The sequence below is a fragment of the Acipenser ruthenus genome, chromosome 30 (assembly GCF_902713425.1).
Source record: "Acipenser ruthenus chromosome 30, fAciRut3.2 maternal haplotype, whole genome shotgun sequence".
NCBI lineage: Eukaryota > Metazoa > Chordata > Actinopteri > Acipenseriformes > Acipenseridae > Acipenser > Acipenser ruthenus.
Genome location: NC_081218.1, coordinates 9745993 through 9764054, shown reverse-complemented (window position 1 = coordinate 9764054; position 18062 = coordinate 9745993). Strand labels below are relative to the sequence as shown.

Genomic DNA, 18062 nt, shown 5'->3' with positions numbered 1-18062 from the left:
TTATAGAAAAAAAGCTATGTTCATTGAGGCAGTCCATGGTGTCTCTGTGCTGGGAGCTCTGAGGCAGTCCATGGTGTCTCTGTGCTGGGAGCTCTGAGGCAGTCCGTGGTGTCTCTGTGCTGGGAGCTCTGAGGCAGTCCATGGTGTCTCTGTGCTGGGAGCTCTGAGGCAGTCCGTGGTGTCTCTGTGCTGGGAGCTCTGAGGCAGTCCATGGTGTCGCTGTGTTGGGAGCTCTGAGGCAGTCCGTGGTGTCGCTGTGCTGGGAGCTCTGAGGCAGTCCGTGGTGTCTCTGTGCTGGGAGCTCTGAGGCAGTCCATGGTGTCTCTGTGCTGGGAGCTCTGAGGCAGTCCGTGGTGTCGCTGTGCTGGGAGCTCTGAGGCAGTCCGTGGTGTCTCTGTGCTGGGAGCTCTGAGGCAGTCCGTGGTGTCTCTGTGCTGGGAGCTCTGAGGCAGTCCGTGGTGTCGCTGTGCTGGGAGCTCTTAGGCAGTCCATGGTGTCTCTGTGCTGGGAGCTCTTAGGCAGTCCATGGTGTCTCTGTGTTGGGAGCTCTGGGGCAGTCCATGGTGTCTCTGTGCTGGGAGCTCTGGGGCAGTCCATGGTGTCTCTGTGCTGGGAGCTCTGAGGCAGTCCATGGTGTCTCTGTGCTGGGAGCTCTGAGGCAGTCCATGGTGTCTCTGTGCTGGGAGCTCTGAGGCAGTCCATGGTGTCTCTGTGTTGGGAGCTCTGAGGCAGTCCATGGTGTCTCTGTGCTGGGAGCTCTGAGGCAGTCCATGGTGTCTCTGTGCTGGGAGCTCTGAGGCAGTCCATGGTGTCGCTGTGTTGGGAGCTCTGAGGCAGTCCGTGGTGTCGCTGTGCTGGGAGCTCTGAGGCAGTCCATGGTGTCTCTGTGCTGGGAGCTCTGAGGCAGTCCATGGTGTCTCTGTGCTGGGAGCTCTGAGGCAGTCCATGGTGTCTCTGTGCTGGGAGCTCTGAGGCAGTCCGTGGTGTCTCTGTGCTGGGAGCTCTGAGGCAGTCCGTGGTGTCTCTGTGCTGGGAGCTCTTAGGCAGTCCATGGTGTCTCTGTGCTGGGAGCTCTGAGGCAGTCCGTGGTGTCGCTGTGTTGGGAGCTCTGAGGCAGTCCATGGTGTCGCTGTGTTGGGAGCTCTGAGGCAGTCCATGGTGTCTCTGTGCTGGGAGCTCTTAGGCAGTCCATGGTGTCTCTGTGCTGGGAGCTCTTAGGCAGTCCATGGTGTCTCTGTGTTGGGAGCTCTGGGGCAGTCCATGGTGTCTCTGTGCTGGGAGCTCTGGGGCAGTCCATGGTGTCTCTGTGCTGGGAGCTCTGAGGCAGTCCATGGTGTCTCTGTGCTGGGAGCTCTGAGGCAGTCCGTGGTGTCGCTGTGCTGGGAGCTCTGAGGCAGTCCGTGGTGTCTCTGTGCTGGGAGCTCTGAGGCAGTCCGTGGTGTCTCTGTGCTGGGAGCTCTGAGGCAGTCCGTGGTGTCGCTGTGTTGGGAGCTCTGAGGCAGTCCTTGGTGTCTCTGTGCTGGGAGCTCTGAGGCAGTCCATGGTGTCTCTGTGTTGGGAGCTCTGAGGCAGTCCATGGTGTCTCTGTGCTGGGAGCTCTGAGGCAGTCCGTGGTGTCGCTGTGCTGGGAGCTCTGAGGCAGTCCATGGTGTCTCTGTGTTGGGAGCTCTGAGGCAGTCCATGGTGTCGCTGTGCTGGGAGCTCTGAGGCAGTCCATGGTGTCGCTGTGTTGGGAGCTCTGAGGCAGTCCATGGTGTCGCTGTGCTGGGAGCTCTTAGGCAGTCCATGGTGTCTCTGTGCTGGGAGCTCTTAGGCAGTCCATGGTGTCTCTGTGTTGGGAGCTCTGGGGCAGTCCATGGTGTCTCTGTGCTGGGAGCTCTGGGGCAGTCCATGGTGTCTCTGTGCTGGGAGCTCTGAGGCAGTCCATGGTGTCTCTGTGCTGGGAGCTCTGAGGCAGTCCGTGGTGTCGCTGTGCTGGGAGCTCTGAGGCAGTCCGTGGTGTCTCTGTGCTGGGAGCTCTGAGGCAGTCCGTGGTGTCTCTGTGCTGGGAGCTCTGAGGCAGTCCGTGGTGTCGCTGTGTTGGGAGCTCTGAGGCAGTCCATGGTGTCTCTGTGCTGGGAGCTCTGAGGCAGTCCATGGTGTCTCTGTGTTGGGAGCTCTGAGGCAGTCCATGGTGTCTCTGTGCTGGGAGCTCTGAGGCAGTCCGTGGTGTCGCTGTGCTGGGAGCTCTGAGGCAGTCCATGGTGTCTCTGTGTTGGGAGCTCTGAGGCAGTCCATGGTGTCGCTGTGCTGGGAGCTCTGAGGCAGTCCATGGTGTCGCTGTGTTGGGAGCTCTGAGGCAGTCCATGGTGTCGCTGTGCTGGGAGCTCTGAGGCAGTCCATGGTGTCTCGGTGCTGGGAGCTCTGAGGCAGTCCATGGTGTCTCTGTGCTGGGAGCTCTGGGGCAGTCCATGGTGTCGCTGTGCTGGGAGCTCTGAGGCAGTCCATGGTGTCTCTGTGCTGGGAGCTCTGAGGCAGTCCGTGGTGTCTCTGTGCTGGGAGCTCTGAGGCAGTCCGTGGTGTCTCTGTGCTGGGAGCTCTGAGGCAGTCCATGGTGTCTCTGTGCTGGGAGCTCTGAGGCAGTCCGTGGTGTCGCTGTGTTGGGAGCTCTGAGGCAGTCCGTGGTGTCTCTGTGTTGGGAGCTCTGAGGCAGTCCATGGTGTCTCTGTGCTGGGAGCTCTGAGGCAGTCCGTGGTGTCGCTGTGCTGGGAGCTCTGAGGCAGTCCATGGTGTCGCTGTGCTGGGAGCTCTGAGGCAGTCCATGGTGTCACTGTGCTGGGAGCTCTGAGGCAGTCCGTGGTGTCGCTGTGTTGGGAGCTCTGAGGCAGTCCATGGTGTCACTGTGCTGGGAGCTCTGAGGCAGTCCATGGTGTCGCTGTGTTGGGAGCTCTGAGGCAGTCCGTGGTGTCGCTGTGCTGGGAGCTCTGAGGCAGTCCGTGGTGTCGCTGTGCTGGGAGCTCTGAGGCAGTCCGTGGTGTCTCTGTGCTGGGAGCTCTGAGGCAGTCCGTGGTGTCTCTGTGCTGGGAGCTCTGAGGCAGTCCGTGGTGTCGCTGTGCTGGGAGCTCTGAGGCAGTCCGTGGTGTCTCTGTGCTGGGAGCTCTGAGGCAGTCCGTGGTGTCTCTGTGCTGGGAGCTCTGAGGCAGTCCATGGTGTCGCTGTGCACATCATGTGGGAATGGCTTTTGCTGTGGTTGCTGGGAGCTCCACTGCAGTTCCCTCAAAGCAGACAGACAGTAACCCTGTTGAATCCGTGCATTGCACAATGCCTTGCCCTGCTAGTGAAAGAGGCAGCAGAGCAGTCAAGCGGCTTTATGTCAAGATAAGAGACATAGATAAGAGGTTTTCTCTGCTTCATTACTGTCACTGACTGGATCTAGTTCAACAGATAGCATTCAATACATGCTCTCTGTGGTTCAATAGCTTTGAAAGTTTACAAACCCATTGCACTGTGTGTATCATCACATACAGATAGTTCCATTGGTAACCCAAGTATAATTGTCATATAAAGTCATTTCAATACCAGACAATGTCAGTTGTATTTCTTTATATATCCCTGTCTGCCAGGTTCAAAGCACTGTCCTATTGACTGGACATTTCCTTCTCATTTGCTGCACAGAGTCCCTGGGGGTGCTGTCAGGGCTGCTCCGTCCTACTTGGGAGCTTTGGGTTCACAGCCCTATCCTGAACAACCCAGAAGAGATCAGCTGGAGACGAGTGTGGATCCCTCCCTGCCCAGCTGCTGCTCAGCTTGTCTCCACAGCACGGCATGAGGACGCTCTGTGCCTGTTACATTGCGAGGTGAACCCTACAGCAGCGGCCCCACAGAGGGGTTAGTGTGCTGGGCATTGGCTGGTAATAATGATGGAATCTTTACAAGACTGAGGGTACCACATACTATGAAGTTTGCAATAGCCATGATAGGGCTTATAAATAATGATATCATCCCTGACACAGGTCAGAATCCAGACGTCTCTGTGTTCACTGCCATTTGACCCAGTAAGGAGTTGGTGTTTCTGCCATGGAAGAAAGTCTAGCTGCCCACTGATGTGACCCAATGTGTACTCGAGCAAACCCCAATATCAAGCATTAAGCTGTGAGGCTTAAACTCTGAAACCCAGAGTTAGGGTTGGGTTAGTTGTTGGAAAGCACAGGCTGGTATATAGACTCTTTTTAGACTCATTTAATTGTTCTGTTTCTAAAAACTAGCTTTTTTACAATTAAAACCACATCTGTAATCTCTGTTTTATCAAATTCTGTATTTTAATTGAATGGTTTAATTGTTAGTTGTGTGTGTGTGTGTGTGTGAAGTGGGATCCTTGTGATGACAGGCGCTATAGAAATGGGAATTGTTGTTGTATATAGTTTGCATGCTCATTGTTACACATGTACAGTAAAGCTAAGTACTGGAGTTTATAACTGGCATGTGTAAGATTTCTGGCTTTAGTTTTAACTCCAGTCTTAAGCTTCAGCTGACAGGTACAGTGACACAAAGTGACTAACTTCAGTGCCGTGGCTGTACAGTAATGCTTTATGTATTTGCCAAACCATCTATTATTATTATTATTATTATTATTATTATTAATTTCTTAGCAGACGCCCTTATCCAGGGCGACTTACAATTGTTACAAGATTTACATACAATTACATGATTTTTTATTTTTTTTATTTTTTTTTACACATTATTTTTTACATACAATTACCCATTTATACAGTTTGGTTTTTACTGGAGCAATCCAGGTAAAGTACCTTGCTCAAGGGTACAGCAGCAGTGTCCCCCACCTTAATCAGGTGGGGTTTTTGATTAGTAATGATGAACAAACATGACTGATTTAATTAAAGTTTATGGCAGGTGTACAGGGCGTAGGCTGGGTGCGAACCATTGAAGCAGCACACCCACAAGCGAGAGTCTTAATTACAATGCTAAAGAGCCGGGCTCCTCTGCAGCAGAATCCGAGCAACAGTGTGTCACATGTTACAGTGGCAGTGAACAACTCTGTGGCTCTGAAACTCCGAAACATCTGATAATAATGGTGATATAACACAGGTGTGAGAAAGATTTCAACTCCTGCTGTTTAAGGCACATCACAACCAGAGGAGCTAGTCCTAAATCTGAAGGGACCGGATCGCCAAGAAAATACACATTTTCTTAAACAAGAATGAATTCACATTTTATTTGTATCCTGAACTTCTCATTTCTGCAAGTATTCACCATCTCGTCAGAATGCTTTACTTTATTTACGTGGCTGTGTGTGTCAGGGCCTTCGTTTGGGTTTGGGTCCCCAGTTGTAGTCAATGCACTGTTGTTGTCGCAATTTGAACCTTCTTACAGAAGTAGTTTGCAATAGAAGAAGTTCCTAATGCTCTTTGCATTGCATCAAGAGGAGTCAGTCATGTGACTCAGCTTGCCTATTATGCAAGTTCAGGCTCGACTGCAGCACTGCTGCCCATAGATAATAGTACCGGCACAGCGACTGCCAATAGCCTTGCATTAGAAGTGAAACAGGAGCTTGGTGGATCCTGCTGGTGTTGAATAAGCAGTTTCACTCAGAGTGAAATGCATCGTATGATTCAACAACCTGGTCACACTGGTTCAGGCACTAGCAGGAAGAGGGAACAATAGCTGCTCAGTTTAAGGGAAACAAAGAGTAAGGTGTATTTGTATTGTAAAATTCCACTCCGATAAACAGCATTCCAGAGGCATTAGATCTGCTGTTTACTTGACAGGTGCTTAATGAAAAATGCCAAAAGCTCTTTAAAGTGCTCAGAAAGTTGATTTTTACTTGTTTATTTTATTTTATTATAAGCTACTGTATATGACAGCAAAACATGTTGCAGATTAAAGTGAACAGTTAAAATAATATTGTCCCAATGCATGCCTCAGAAAACATTAGTGGTGCAACTGCCGTCTGATCAGTGTAAGCATGTCTCTCCGAGCGGAGGCCTTCACACTGAACCTGCACTCCGCGTGTGTGGGTAGGGGACGGGGCAGGACAGAGGTGCGACTGCCAGCTTGTTTGTCTTCTCTGCTGCACCATGGTAACAAGCTGTTGTGGCGTCTATTTTTATCATTATTATTTAACAGAAACAGTGCAATACTTTGGAATAAAAAATGAGGTCATACAGTATGCTGTGAGCTGCATATACACGAGTCCCATCTCATACAGTATGCTGTGAGCTGCATATACACGAGTCCCATCTCATACAGTATGCTGTGAGCTGCATATACACGAGTCCCATCTCATACAGCATGCTGTGAGCTCCATATACACGAGTCCCATCTCATACAGTATGCTGTGAGCTGCATATACACAAGTCCCATCTCATACAGTATGCTGTGAGCTGCATATACACGAGTCCCATCTCATACAGTATGCTGTGAGCTGCATATACACGAGTCCCATCTCATACAGTATGCTGTGAGCTGCATATACACGAGTCCCATCTCATACAGTATGCTGTGAGCTGCATATACACGAGTCCCATCTCATACAGTATGCTGTGAGCTGCATACACACGAGTCCCATCTCATACAGTATGCTGTGAGCTGCATATACACGAGTCCCATCTCATACAGTATGCTGTGAGCTGCATATACACGAGTCCCATCTCATACAGTATGCTGTGAGCTGCATATACACGAGTCCCATCTCATACAGTATGCTGTGAGCTGCATATACACGAGTCCCATCTCATACAGTATGCTGTGAGCTGCATATACACGAGTCCCATCTCATACAGTATGCAGTCTCATACAGTATGCAGTATACGAGTCCCATTTCCTGCCACAGTAATCCTCTCAGCCTTCTGTTGCATAGCAGCTTGAGTCAGTCCTAGGAGTCAATGGGTTGGGATTTCTGTTACAGTGCTAGGAGTCAATGTGTTCAGGAATTCTGTTACAGTGCTAGGAGTCAATGTGTTCAGGAATTCTGTTACAGTGCTAGGAGTCAATGTGTTCAGGAATTCTGTTACAGTGCTTGGAGTCAATGGGTTTAGGCTAACAAGGTATAATTGATATTTCACAGTTTGACACATGACTCGTCAGTTCTCTACCCGCTGTTTAAGCCACTAACTTACAAATCTTGAGCGATAACAGGGACTTGCAGGGATGGCTCTTGTATCACATTCACTGTACACTGAAATAAACCCAACCACCCAACCCTGACATTTCTATCACATTAACAAAAATGTACCAGCTCTGTGACTGAAGCTGAGTCTATTGGGAATGTCATCTTGGTCTTGTAGTGCCCCCTTGTGGCACGTGCCATGAACTTCAGGAACCGGTTACACATAATAAAGCATTGACCACCGTGCATCATTCTTTGGGGAAGCGAAAAATCTAAACTGCTGATGTTACAGAACTAGCTCTTAAACAGGAGCTCATAAATTAACCTCCTGGGTTATTTATCTGAAGCTTTTTAACATCCCACATTTAGTTTTCTGTTTAGAAAAAAACAAGGTGGTAACCTGTTGGTAAATGTTTTGAGAGTCTGGTGCCCGGCCCTTTCAGGTCACCTGGGGAGCTTTCCTTTATCCTGGCGTGTGAATGGAAGTCGTTGCAATGGGGATCCAGGACTCCGAGCCCAGCCCCTTGACCGTACTGTGGCATGGGAACTACAGACACAGAAAGGCAGGGTTCACCTCTTCAGACTCAAAGACAAACTGACGCCTTCCACAGACACTCTGTTTAGAGCGCAGACCACTGTTTAGCTAACTGAATGAAGTCATTTGGTGGAGGCCAACTGTTTGATACTCAAGCCTGAATATTTCACAACTCCTGGGGCCTGTGTGTTTACTCCAAATATTTACCCAGCGTTTTTAGGTTTTTTTCTCCCCAATTTTAACAATATCCCACTTTTTCAAAGGCTCAGTGTTGCAAGAGGGAAGTTTGATTAGCATTGTGCTGAGGGACAGAGCCCTGTGCTTCATTTTCAAACAATGAGGAGCCAGCAGTAGAGAGACCGGTCACATAGCCAGTGTGTGCCTCCTTAGATAAGGTGTCAGCCAGGTGTCTAAATGCAAGGCATGTGAATGTGTTACATAACATCCTGGCACTCTGGGGGACCTCGGTGTTGATCACATACAGCAGTGAAGAGGAGATCACTTCTGTGCTCCCTTTATTATTATTATTATTATTATTATTTATTTCTTAGCAGACGCCCTTATCCAGAGCGACTTACAATTGTTACAACATATCACATTATACATTATTTCACAGTATACAGATATCACATTATTTTTACATACAATTACCCATTTATACAGTTGGGTTTTTACTGGAGCAATCTAGGTAAAGTACCTTGCTCAAGGGTACAACAGCAGTATCCCCGACCGGGGATTGAACCCACAACCGTCCACTCAAGAGTCCACAGCCCTAACCACTACTCCACACTGCTGCCCTGGGTATCATGGGTGCCGTGCTGATAGAAGAAACTATTCCTAGCTCTGAGAAGCTGATTCTTTTATTAAAGCCAAGCCATAAAGCTCTGAACAGCGATCAATCCCATTCACAGAAAGGATGATGAAGAAGAGACGACACGTCCAAATCCTGTTTTGCTGCGATTACACTACTAACCTCACAAGGGGTCCCATTGACAGCACAGCGGCAGGGGAATCTCGGTGTCATTCTGTGTCATGTTTAGAATAAAATTGAGAATGTTAAAGCATGCTCAGCTCGGATCCCTGTAAGTCGCCTTGGATAAAGACGTCTGCTAAATAAACAAATAATAAGGGCCCCACGCTATTTTTACTAGTACATATTTATTATATCTAATAATAGCACCCCACACTTTGAAGCCACAATCGGGTCATTCCTTTCTGAAAGGGAAATTCTATCTTTGGCAAATTCTTCACATCGAGCACACCTGTTTCTATTTTTATCCCAGCCACTCTAAATATAGCACAGGAACTGAAATACTGTGAGCTTCTTTCTGTCTGCTTGAGAAAGCCCACTGTTACACAGCCTGGAGCTTTCCTCAGCACTGGAAGCAGACACACGCTTTAGGAATGTCTTTCTGTGCATGTAAATATTAGCACTTTGCATTAACCCCTTGCTTATATTATTGTATTTATTTAAGTAGCTTATTTGCTTTAGTAGCTGATTTATTATTTTAAATATTTGTTCAGGAAACCGCAGTAAGATGAAGCCAGTCCTTATCATAGCAGAATAGCATTCTGTAAGCAGCCTGAAAAACCCAGACAGAGAGAGAGAGAGAGAGAGAGAGAAGGGGGAGAAGGGGGAGAGAGAGAGAGAGAGAGAGAGAGAGAGAGAGAGAGAGAGAGAGAGATAGGAGGGGGAGAAGGGGGAGAGAGAGAGAGAGCGAGAGAGAGAGAGAGAGAGCGAGAGAGAGAGAGAGAGAGAGAGAGAGAGAGAGAGAGAGAGAAGGGGGAGAAGGGGGAGAGAGAGAGAGAGAGAGAGAGAGAGAGAGAGAGAGGGAGAGAGAGGGGGTGAGAGAGAGATAGAGAGAGAGAGAGAGAGAGAGAGAGAGAAGGGGGAGAGAGAGAGAGAGAAGGGGAGAGAGAAGGGAGAGAGAGAGGGGGTGAGAGAGAGAGAGGGGGGGTGAGAGAGAGGGGGAGAGAGAGAGAGAAGGGGAGAGAGGGAGAGAGAGAGGAGGTGAGAGAGAGAGATAGAGAAGGGGAGAGAGAGGGAGAGAGAGAGATTGTAGTTTTCATTTGGCAGTGAATGCACCCACGCTCCCTGTTCATATTAGACTATAAGAAGCTCTGTATTAACATCTTCACAGAACAGACATGCATTATAAGTTATAATAATTATAAGCAAAAGTACTTGGCACCATCCAGTGTACTGTCATATTTAGATTCATCTCAAGGTTATCTATAATGGTACTATTACTGCTAATAATAATAATAATAATAATAATAATAATAATAATAATAATAATAATAATAATAATAATAATGGTTATAGTAATAACAATGATCATAGTAGTAATAATAATGTCCATGATCATGTACAAGTATTAATGTTTCCAAATGCCTGCATTAGACCAGGTATGGGGCTCCAGGTTGTGTAGCAGTGGGCTTTCTCAAGCAGTCCGAAGGAAGGTGAGCTCACAGGCACAGTATTTCAGTACCTGTGCTACATTTAGAGTGGCTGGGATAAAAATAGAAACAGGTGTGCTTCATGAGAACAATTTGCCAAAGATAGGATTTCCCTTTCAGAAAGGAATGACCTGAAGCTAATACATACTCCTCACTGTGACTTCAAGATGTGGGGCGCAATTATTTGACTTATATGTACTACTGATGCGATTTTCATTTGATACAATCAGCTGAAACACGAATAAATACATACATACATACATACATACATGCATGCATACATACATACATACATACATACATACATACATACATACATACATACATACATACATACATACATACATACATACATACATAGAATGCCAGTGTAATTCCTGTTTATGTCCACAAGGTTGCCTAAATGTCCTGTCACTTTTCCCAAAGGAAGCAGCGTGTTGGTAGTCTGGTTTTGTAGGAGTGAAAGGGCGCAGTGAAGCGCTCTTGGTTTGTAGGGAGCAGCAGACACAGCCCAGTTACTCTGCGGTGCAGAAGAACGAGGGTGGGCAATTAACTAAACTAAAGCCAAGAAAGAAATATATACTGGAGTGGTGTTTTTTGATTAAAACATTTAGTTACAGGTGTTAAAAAAAAGTTTTAGGTTGGAGTTTATAAGTAAAAAAAATGTTTAAAACCTTAACTGCGTTACTGGTGTTTTCGATTACGGGACTGGAACCCACGTATATCGCATCGAAAGGCGAAAACCTCGACGCCAGGATATTTAGGGACACAGATGAAGGGGCAGCGGGTAATCCCATAGAGGTAAGACCACAACGAGGCGCGTTTCTGAGCTCACCTGAACAATTAAAAGGTGTTGGACCAGAACGTGTTTTAAAAGACGATGCTGAAGCCGAAACAATGCGCTTGGAAGACGGGAATCGCCTTCACTTAAAACAGAACATGCTTGTCAGAAGACACCCCCGAGGGGCAAATGCTGACAAACCTCGTATAGGTGGTGGGCAACAAGGTCCCCTGCAGTACCCCCGACCCATCGACACGACGAACTACTTTACCACGCCTAACCTGGCTTTGCTTACCTCTCATACCAGCCAGTCCACAGGTAACAAGGAGAGCAAACCGTTAGACCTTTCCAAAGCCAAGGCTGACGCGCCCGACAACGGGAACGGGAGCTCCACGGACAGAAAGAAGACCCACATCCACAACCCGCTCTACCCCGTCACAGAGAGCTCGTACAGCGCCTACGCGGTGATGTTCCTCTCGCTGATTGTCTTCGCTATCGGGATCATCGGGAACCTGTCTGTGATGTGCATCGTCTGGCACAACTACTACATGAAGAGCGCCTGGAACTCCATCCTCGCCAGCCTGGCGTTCTGGGACTTTGTGGTCCTGTTCTTCTGCCTGCCGGTGGTGATCTTCAATGAGCTCACCAAAACCAGGCTCCTGGGAGATGTGTCCTGCAGGATAGTGCCTTACCTGGAGGTGAGTGAGCTGAACTATCCTGAGCAGAGCATGCATGCATTCATACAGCACATACAGCTAGCACGCACGCACGCATGTATGCATGCACACACGCACACACACTTTCTTTGAAGGAGTGCATGCTTCCATATGTAGTTAAAGTCAACCCCCTAGGTATGTTTTGATATAACACAGCTTTAGTATCTCATGTATAAAACCCTACTGCTGCAGGAAGAGCAGGAACATGCATTTTAGACTCATAAAGTGACATAATGGCAAGCAGGTTTCAAGGCAAGAGAAACAGCTCAAACTGCCTTTGGGAATGTAAACAGACTGGACTGTCAAGACAGCGTAACACAGCAGAGTGATGCTCATGTCACAGCCTGCAATAGACATACCTCTAAGATGTCAGCACATCTTACCTCATCACTGGGTTTCTAATGGTGAAACTGCAACTGAATTAAGATTTGAGACGTGTGAGAGGTCCATTGTGTTTGCATGCATTCATCTTTCATCAGCGAGTGCTCCCAGCTTGGCAGGGTTGGATTACGACTGCAATGAAAGCAAAAGGGACTTAAATGGCCCCCAATTAAGAAGCAATTGGAAGCAGTCAACTGAAAATCCCATAATGGGAAAGAAAGCAAAGGAAGGGCTTCAGCTCCTCCTGTGTGAGGGTTTACTCATCCCTCTGTCTCAGCACTTTCATTTCAGTACAAGAGTGTGACCACAGCTAAAAGAATAGAAAAATATGAAGCACAGACTACTTCAGACTGAGCAAAGAGACGGCACAGGTGGAAGACAGTAACACACAGGAAGGAGGGTTCACTTTATTGAGCTCCAGCATGGGAAAGTTAGAACACTAAAGAAAAAAAAGGTTATTTTTATTACTGCTGAATGTAAATAGTTTGTGTTAAATGTATGTGGAAAACAACATTCGAGACATTCAAGCAGAAGTGTCCAATCCCAGTCCTGGATGGCTATTCCACTCCAGGTTTAACAGGTAAAATGAGATCATTAACTACTTACAGGGTCTGGATAGAGGTGTCATTTGTTCAATTAAACCATTCAGAACAGGGTTGGAACAAAGACCAGGACTGGAAGGGTCAACTTTAAACACCCCTGCATTAAAGTGTGATTCCGCAGTTTGTGAAAGTCTTGTCCAGGTTGATGTTATATTACTGTGTGCTCAGCTGCAGAGCTCCCTCCCTACCCGATTCCTTTCCTCTCCCCAGGTGACCTCGCTGGGCGTGACCACCTTCAGCCTGTGCGCTCTGGGAATAGACCGCTTCCACGCCGCCACCAGCACCCAGCCCAAGTCTCGCCCCATTGAGCCGTGCCAGTCCATCTTTGCCAAGCTGGCTGTCATCTGGGTGGGGTCCATGATCCTGGCGGTGCCCGAGGTGCTCCTGTGGCAGCTCAGCCAGGATCCGTCCCCCCTCACAGGCCTGCTGGTGGACTCCTGCACCATGAAGCCCTCCGTCAACCTCCCTGAGTCCATCTACTCCCTGGTGCTGACCTACCACGACGCCCGCATGTGGTGGTACTTCGGCTGCTACTTCTGCCTGCCGATCCTCTTCACCCTGGCCTGCCAGCTGATCACCCGCAGGATCCGGGGGCCTGGGGTCAAGAAGCCGGAGAGCAGGGGTTCCCCGAAAAAACAACACGCGCAGCGCGACAACCAGCTCAACTGCACCGTGGTGGGGCTGGCCATCATCTACGGGGCCTGCACCCTCCCTGAGAACATCTCCAACATCGTCCTGGCCTACCTGTCGGGGGAGGTGTCCCGCTCCACCAGCGAGCTGCTCGGCCTCATCGACCACTTCTTTCTGTTCTTCAAGTCGTCCGTGACGCCGGTGCTGCTGCTGTGCCTCTGCAAGCCGCTGGGACAAGCCTTTGTGGACTGCTGCTGCTGCTGCTGTGAGGAGTGCGGCCCCGACTCCCCCCCAGGAGAGGGGCCCGACAGCAAGCTCAGCACCACCGAGATGTCCTCCTCCATCTTCTTCGACAAGCCCAAGGTGACCTCCTCCATCCTGGCCATCGGCACGCCCTGTTAACTGTTAATAGGGATAATCTAGAGGGTCGTACCGGAGCCCACACCCCCTTTGTTTTGTACTGGAGTCCCCTGATATTTGCAGCCCTTGTTAACTGAGCACATAGAAAGAGAGGAATTAGCAAGGGTGTGAAGAGACGAGAAAAGTCCAATGCAGATTCCTCGCTGCCACACCACAATTCCAGACAGTTCTTGAGAGTTGGAGTGATTTGGCCCGTGAAAGCTCATGGGCAGGTATAATCTTTCCCCCTGTAGTCTAGTAAACAAGCTGTGTTTTAAGCACCTTTAGTAGCTTAACATTATCGAAACAACTGATGTTGTTTATAACCTCCCACTGCTGCAAGTAGAGCAGGGATAAGGGTCTGTTTCAATGATCTGAGCAGCAGATCATTCAAACTATTTTTTTTCTTCAATATTTTTGGATTTAAAGTTATTCTGTTAACACACACACACACACATTGCCTGTACAATTACACTGTGAAATAACAAAAGCATATATATATGTATGTGCTTATGCCGTTATTATTTACAATCCTGGTCGCAGAACATTTTTTAGTTTGTCGGAATGGAGGGCGGTGTGGTAGCCAGACGGTGCAGTTAATAGTTTTTTTTCCTCTGGACAATCGTTTCACAGCACTCAGTGTTTTTCAGCTGAGAGCTAGTAAGAGAAAGTGGAAGTTTATATCACCTCAAGGGCTCTCTGTAATTAACCTTTCATTTAACGTAAGGGATGTTTTAGTGTTTTGTTTAGGGCTGACAGGAACCCGCTGCAATAGAGACAGGGGTTGTTATTTACAGGGAATAATACATGTAGTGCTTATACCTGTGAACCAGGACAGAGTTCTAGTGTTTTCAGTTAATAATACAAGCAGGTTTACTTTAATAATTCTTTATATTAACATGGCAATAACTACCAGTAATAACAATTTGTAATTGTCTGTTCTTTCCTTTCCTCCATCCTAACCTTAGCCTATTCATTATAAACTGGTATTACACAGGAACAGAAGAATCTGTTAAAGATTTGAAGGGAGAGAGTGGAAATTACACACAGCTACCCTCATTATTTCCGGTCAATATATATATATATATATTAGAGGTCGGCACAGGTAGAAAATCCAGAACCAGAACCCGCTACCCGGATCTTTTTCGGGTAATGATTAAAAATAAAATCATGTATATTAATGTTTTAAGTGCATGATACTATATAGTACACATACATTTAGTCCCTTCAGATCTGTAGACTTGTGTAACATCGAAATAATAATAATAATAATAATAATAATAATAATAATAATAATAATAACTTCACTGCTCATTTCTTGTAAAGACACCGACATATCTGAATTTTGTTCATCGCGGTTTTCTTTTGAAACCTCTCCAATCACACGAACATCATTTGTTATTTTCCTCATGTTGTTTTGACAAGTTTTCAAACTGTCTGGAAACGAGTATCCATGGCACTGATAAATCAGTGAAATTGTCGGGGTATGGGATTTGTAGTTTTTAATGTGTGATTAACAGCTAAAATTAAAAATCATGTTTATTTTGTATAGTCAACCATTAGGAATTTCTAGAGGCACACATTCAAATTTACGTTCATGCAAGCACATTCTTAGTGGCATATGCAACCAAATTAGTGGCACTTAGAGCCCTGTTGTGTTGTTTTGTTTCCGATTTAGTTCCTGAGAAGAATAGTTACTGCAGTTGTTATTATTGAGGTGTACTTGCCACTCTGTGTTATTGTTTTCTGTAAAACATTGATATCCTGTCAGTTAAGAAAAGGCATCATGCAAAAACTTGTTTTAACACTGTCTTTATTACACCAGCCAGAGACCCACGCTTACAACTGCATTGCCATATTTTCTACATTTTCCTTAAATTCTCAAATTAATAATCGATACACCCGGGTAGTAAAAAGAGACCCGGGTAGTGTCGGGTAATTTAAAACCGGGGTTTTACCGTACCCGTGCCGACCTCTAATATATATATATATATATATATATATATATATATATATATAGTGGACTGTCCCTGTTTATTCAGGCTGCTGTTTTTGAGCTTCAGTGATTATGGGAAACATGTTTTGTTTGTTTTTTTATTCAACACAAAATGGCATGGCAAGATACATGAGGAAACTAGAGCTCTTTTGTTATTGTTGTTACATTTTCTTAATAAAACATTTGTAAATGATCGGTGAATGCGTGCTACTGTTATTTAGTAATGAACAAACACAGAGATTTGCGTTCATGGGTAGAGAAAAGACTCTGCACGTACTGGAAAAGCCTTCAGTTAACATTGTAAAAGCTCAAACTTCTGTTACCTGTCTATTGAGAAAAAAGAATATTCTTCTTTCCAAAAGTAATGGTCATACCCACAGTCTTCTAGAGCTACATAGCAGCATTCAGATTTCAGGCTACGTTTTGGGGACCAGCTTTGCTTTAAGGTACAGAATGCAGTGGGACAGTGTAGTAAGCAGACACAGAGGAATAATGTTGAAGCTTCATAAGAGGGACTGGACTGCAGCTTTAAGGAAGCGTCTAAAAGCTGCTTGAAATTAGTTTGCTCCTTTTATGTGCTTTTCTTCAGTATGCCTGGTTTTGTGGCTGAATGCAACGCGCTCGTTGGAATGGTCCCACAATGCTCAGCTGTTTGCACACCCACGGCGCTGCATCTGGATTCCTGCGGCCCTGTTTTCATTGTTGTGCCTCTCTCTCTGAGGCCCTGTCCGGACGCCCACTCTGAATAGCAATGTTTGGGAGCGGGAGTAGGGTTGCTAGGTTACCTCCTGAAATTCAAGTTTATCTTTTGAAAGGTTAGCCAAGTGTGCAACACCCACCGCTTTCTCTCGGACACGTTGCCATGGCAGTGAGGCCCCCAATTCTTCTCCCAACAGAGAAAGATAAGTCTTTGCATCGCTGTCTGTTCACAGACCCCCCATTCACACACCCGTTATAGCGGGGCAGTGAGTGAGTGCGTATCGGACCCTGAAAAACAAGAGCTTGTTTAAAGTGACAGCTCCCTGTTTGTGAAACACGGATTTGGACTGATCACATGTATTAAGAGCTGTCTAACTGCTGGCTCTAGAACCTTGCATGGCTCATTGACATCTACTCTTTTGATTAGAGCTGTTAATGGCTTTAAAAAGATTACAAGGACAGTTATCTTTGGTAGAAATTACAGTCAAAATGCAATCTTTTTTTAATGTCTATGTCTTAATGGATTCACAGTGTGTATTGGTTCGTACTGTTATGTCATTATAGACATGGTTCCTCTAGCAGGAGCTAATTTCCAAAGAGTAACAGAGTTTCAATAACAGCGCGGCGCAACACTTGCAGACCAGGCTGGATTCAGAACTACAGGAGCCGAGGCTTGGAGCAGTAAACAAACACCCAGTCCATGCAGTGCTCATTACAGAGGACACAGCGCTCTGCATTAGGGCTGCCCAGCAAACAAAGGGATCCTGAGCTCCAGACAGTTTACGAACAAGTAAATAAATGGGCAGTGAGGGGAGGCATTTCAAATCTTTCTTATCCGAGAGAGAGAGGTGGAGACGGTGGAGAGAGAGTGCAGAGAGCTGGACTCGATTCATTTATATGTATGAAGGTTCCATTATATGAAAGATAGAGGACTTAGTTATACCCTCAGCCAGGTGTTCAAACCTCAGCACAGTGTTCATACCCTCAGCACAGTGTTCATACCCTCAGCACAGTGTTCACACCTCAGCACAGTGTTCATACCCTCAGCACAGTGTCCATACCCTCAGCACAGTGTTCATACCCTCAGCACAGTGTTCATACCCTCAGCACAGTGTTCACACCTCAGCACAGTGTTCATACCCTCAGCCAGGTGTTCAAACCTCAGCACAGTGTTCATACCCTCAGCACAGTGTTCATACCCTCAGCACAGTGTTCACACCTCAGCACAGTGTTCATACCCTCAGCACAGTGTTCATACCCTCAGCACAGTGTTCATACCTCAGCACAGTGTTCACACCTCAGCACAGTGTTCATACCCTCAGCAGTGTTCACACCTCAGCACAGTGTTCATACCCTCAGCACAGTGTTCATACCCTCAGCACAGTGTTCATACCTCAGCACAGTGTTCACACCTCAGCACAGTGTTCACACCTCAGCACAGTGTTCACACCTCAGCACAGTGTTCATACCCTCAGCACAGTGTTCACACCTCAGCACAGTGTTCATACCCTCAGCACAGTGTTCATACCTCAGCACAGTGTTCACACCTCAGCACAGTGTTCATACCCTCAGCACAGTGTTCACACCTCAGCACAGTGTTCATACCCTCAGCACAATGTTCATACCCTCAGCACAGTGTTCACACCTCAGCACAGTGTTCATACCTCAGCAGTGTTCACACCCTCAGCACAGTGTTCATACCCTCAGCACAGTGTTCATACCCTCAGCACAGTGTTCACACCTCAGCACAGTGTTCATACC

At 47.1% G+C, this 18062-nt stretch overlaps 1 protein-coding gene across 1 annotated transcript; it reads left to right on the top strand.

Moving 5' to 3' along the window:
* Nucleotides 1-10517: 10517 nt before the first annotated feature.
* Nucleotides 10518-15795, top strand: LOC117428403 (G-protein coupled receptor 37-like 1). The gene is made up of 2 exons (XM_034047379.3): nucleotides 10518-11576; nucleotides 12788-15795. The coding sequence occupies exons 1-2, from the start codon at nucleotides 10761-10763 to the stop codon at nucleotides 13607-13609; spliced, it is 1638 nt and encodes a 545-aa protein (XP_033903270.2). The 5' UTR covers nucleotides 10518-10760; the 3' UTR covers nucleotides 13610-15795.
* The last annotated feature ends 2267 nt before the right edge of the window (nucleotides 15796-18062 follow it).

What these genes read in the sequence shown, in the direction of transcription:
- LOC117428403 (XM_034047379.3), top strand. Translation starts at nt 10,761, where the DNA reads ATGTTTAAAACCTTAACTGCGTTACTGGTGTTTTCGATTACGGGACTG. An exon ending in GGATAGTGCCTTACCTGGAG is followed by an intron (nt 11,577 to 12,787) that starts GTGAGTGAGCTG and finishes TCCTCTCCCCAG; the next exon opens with GTGACCTCGCTGGGCGTGAC.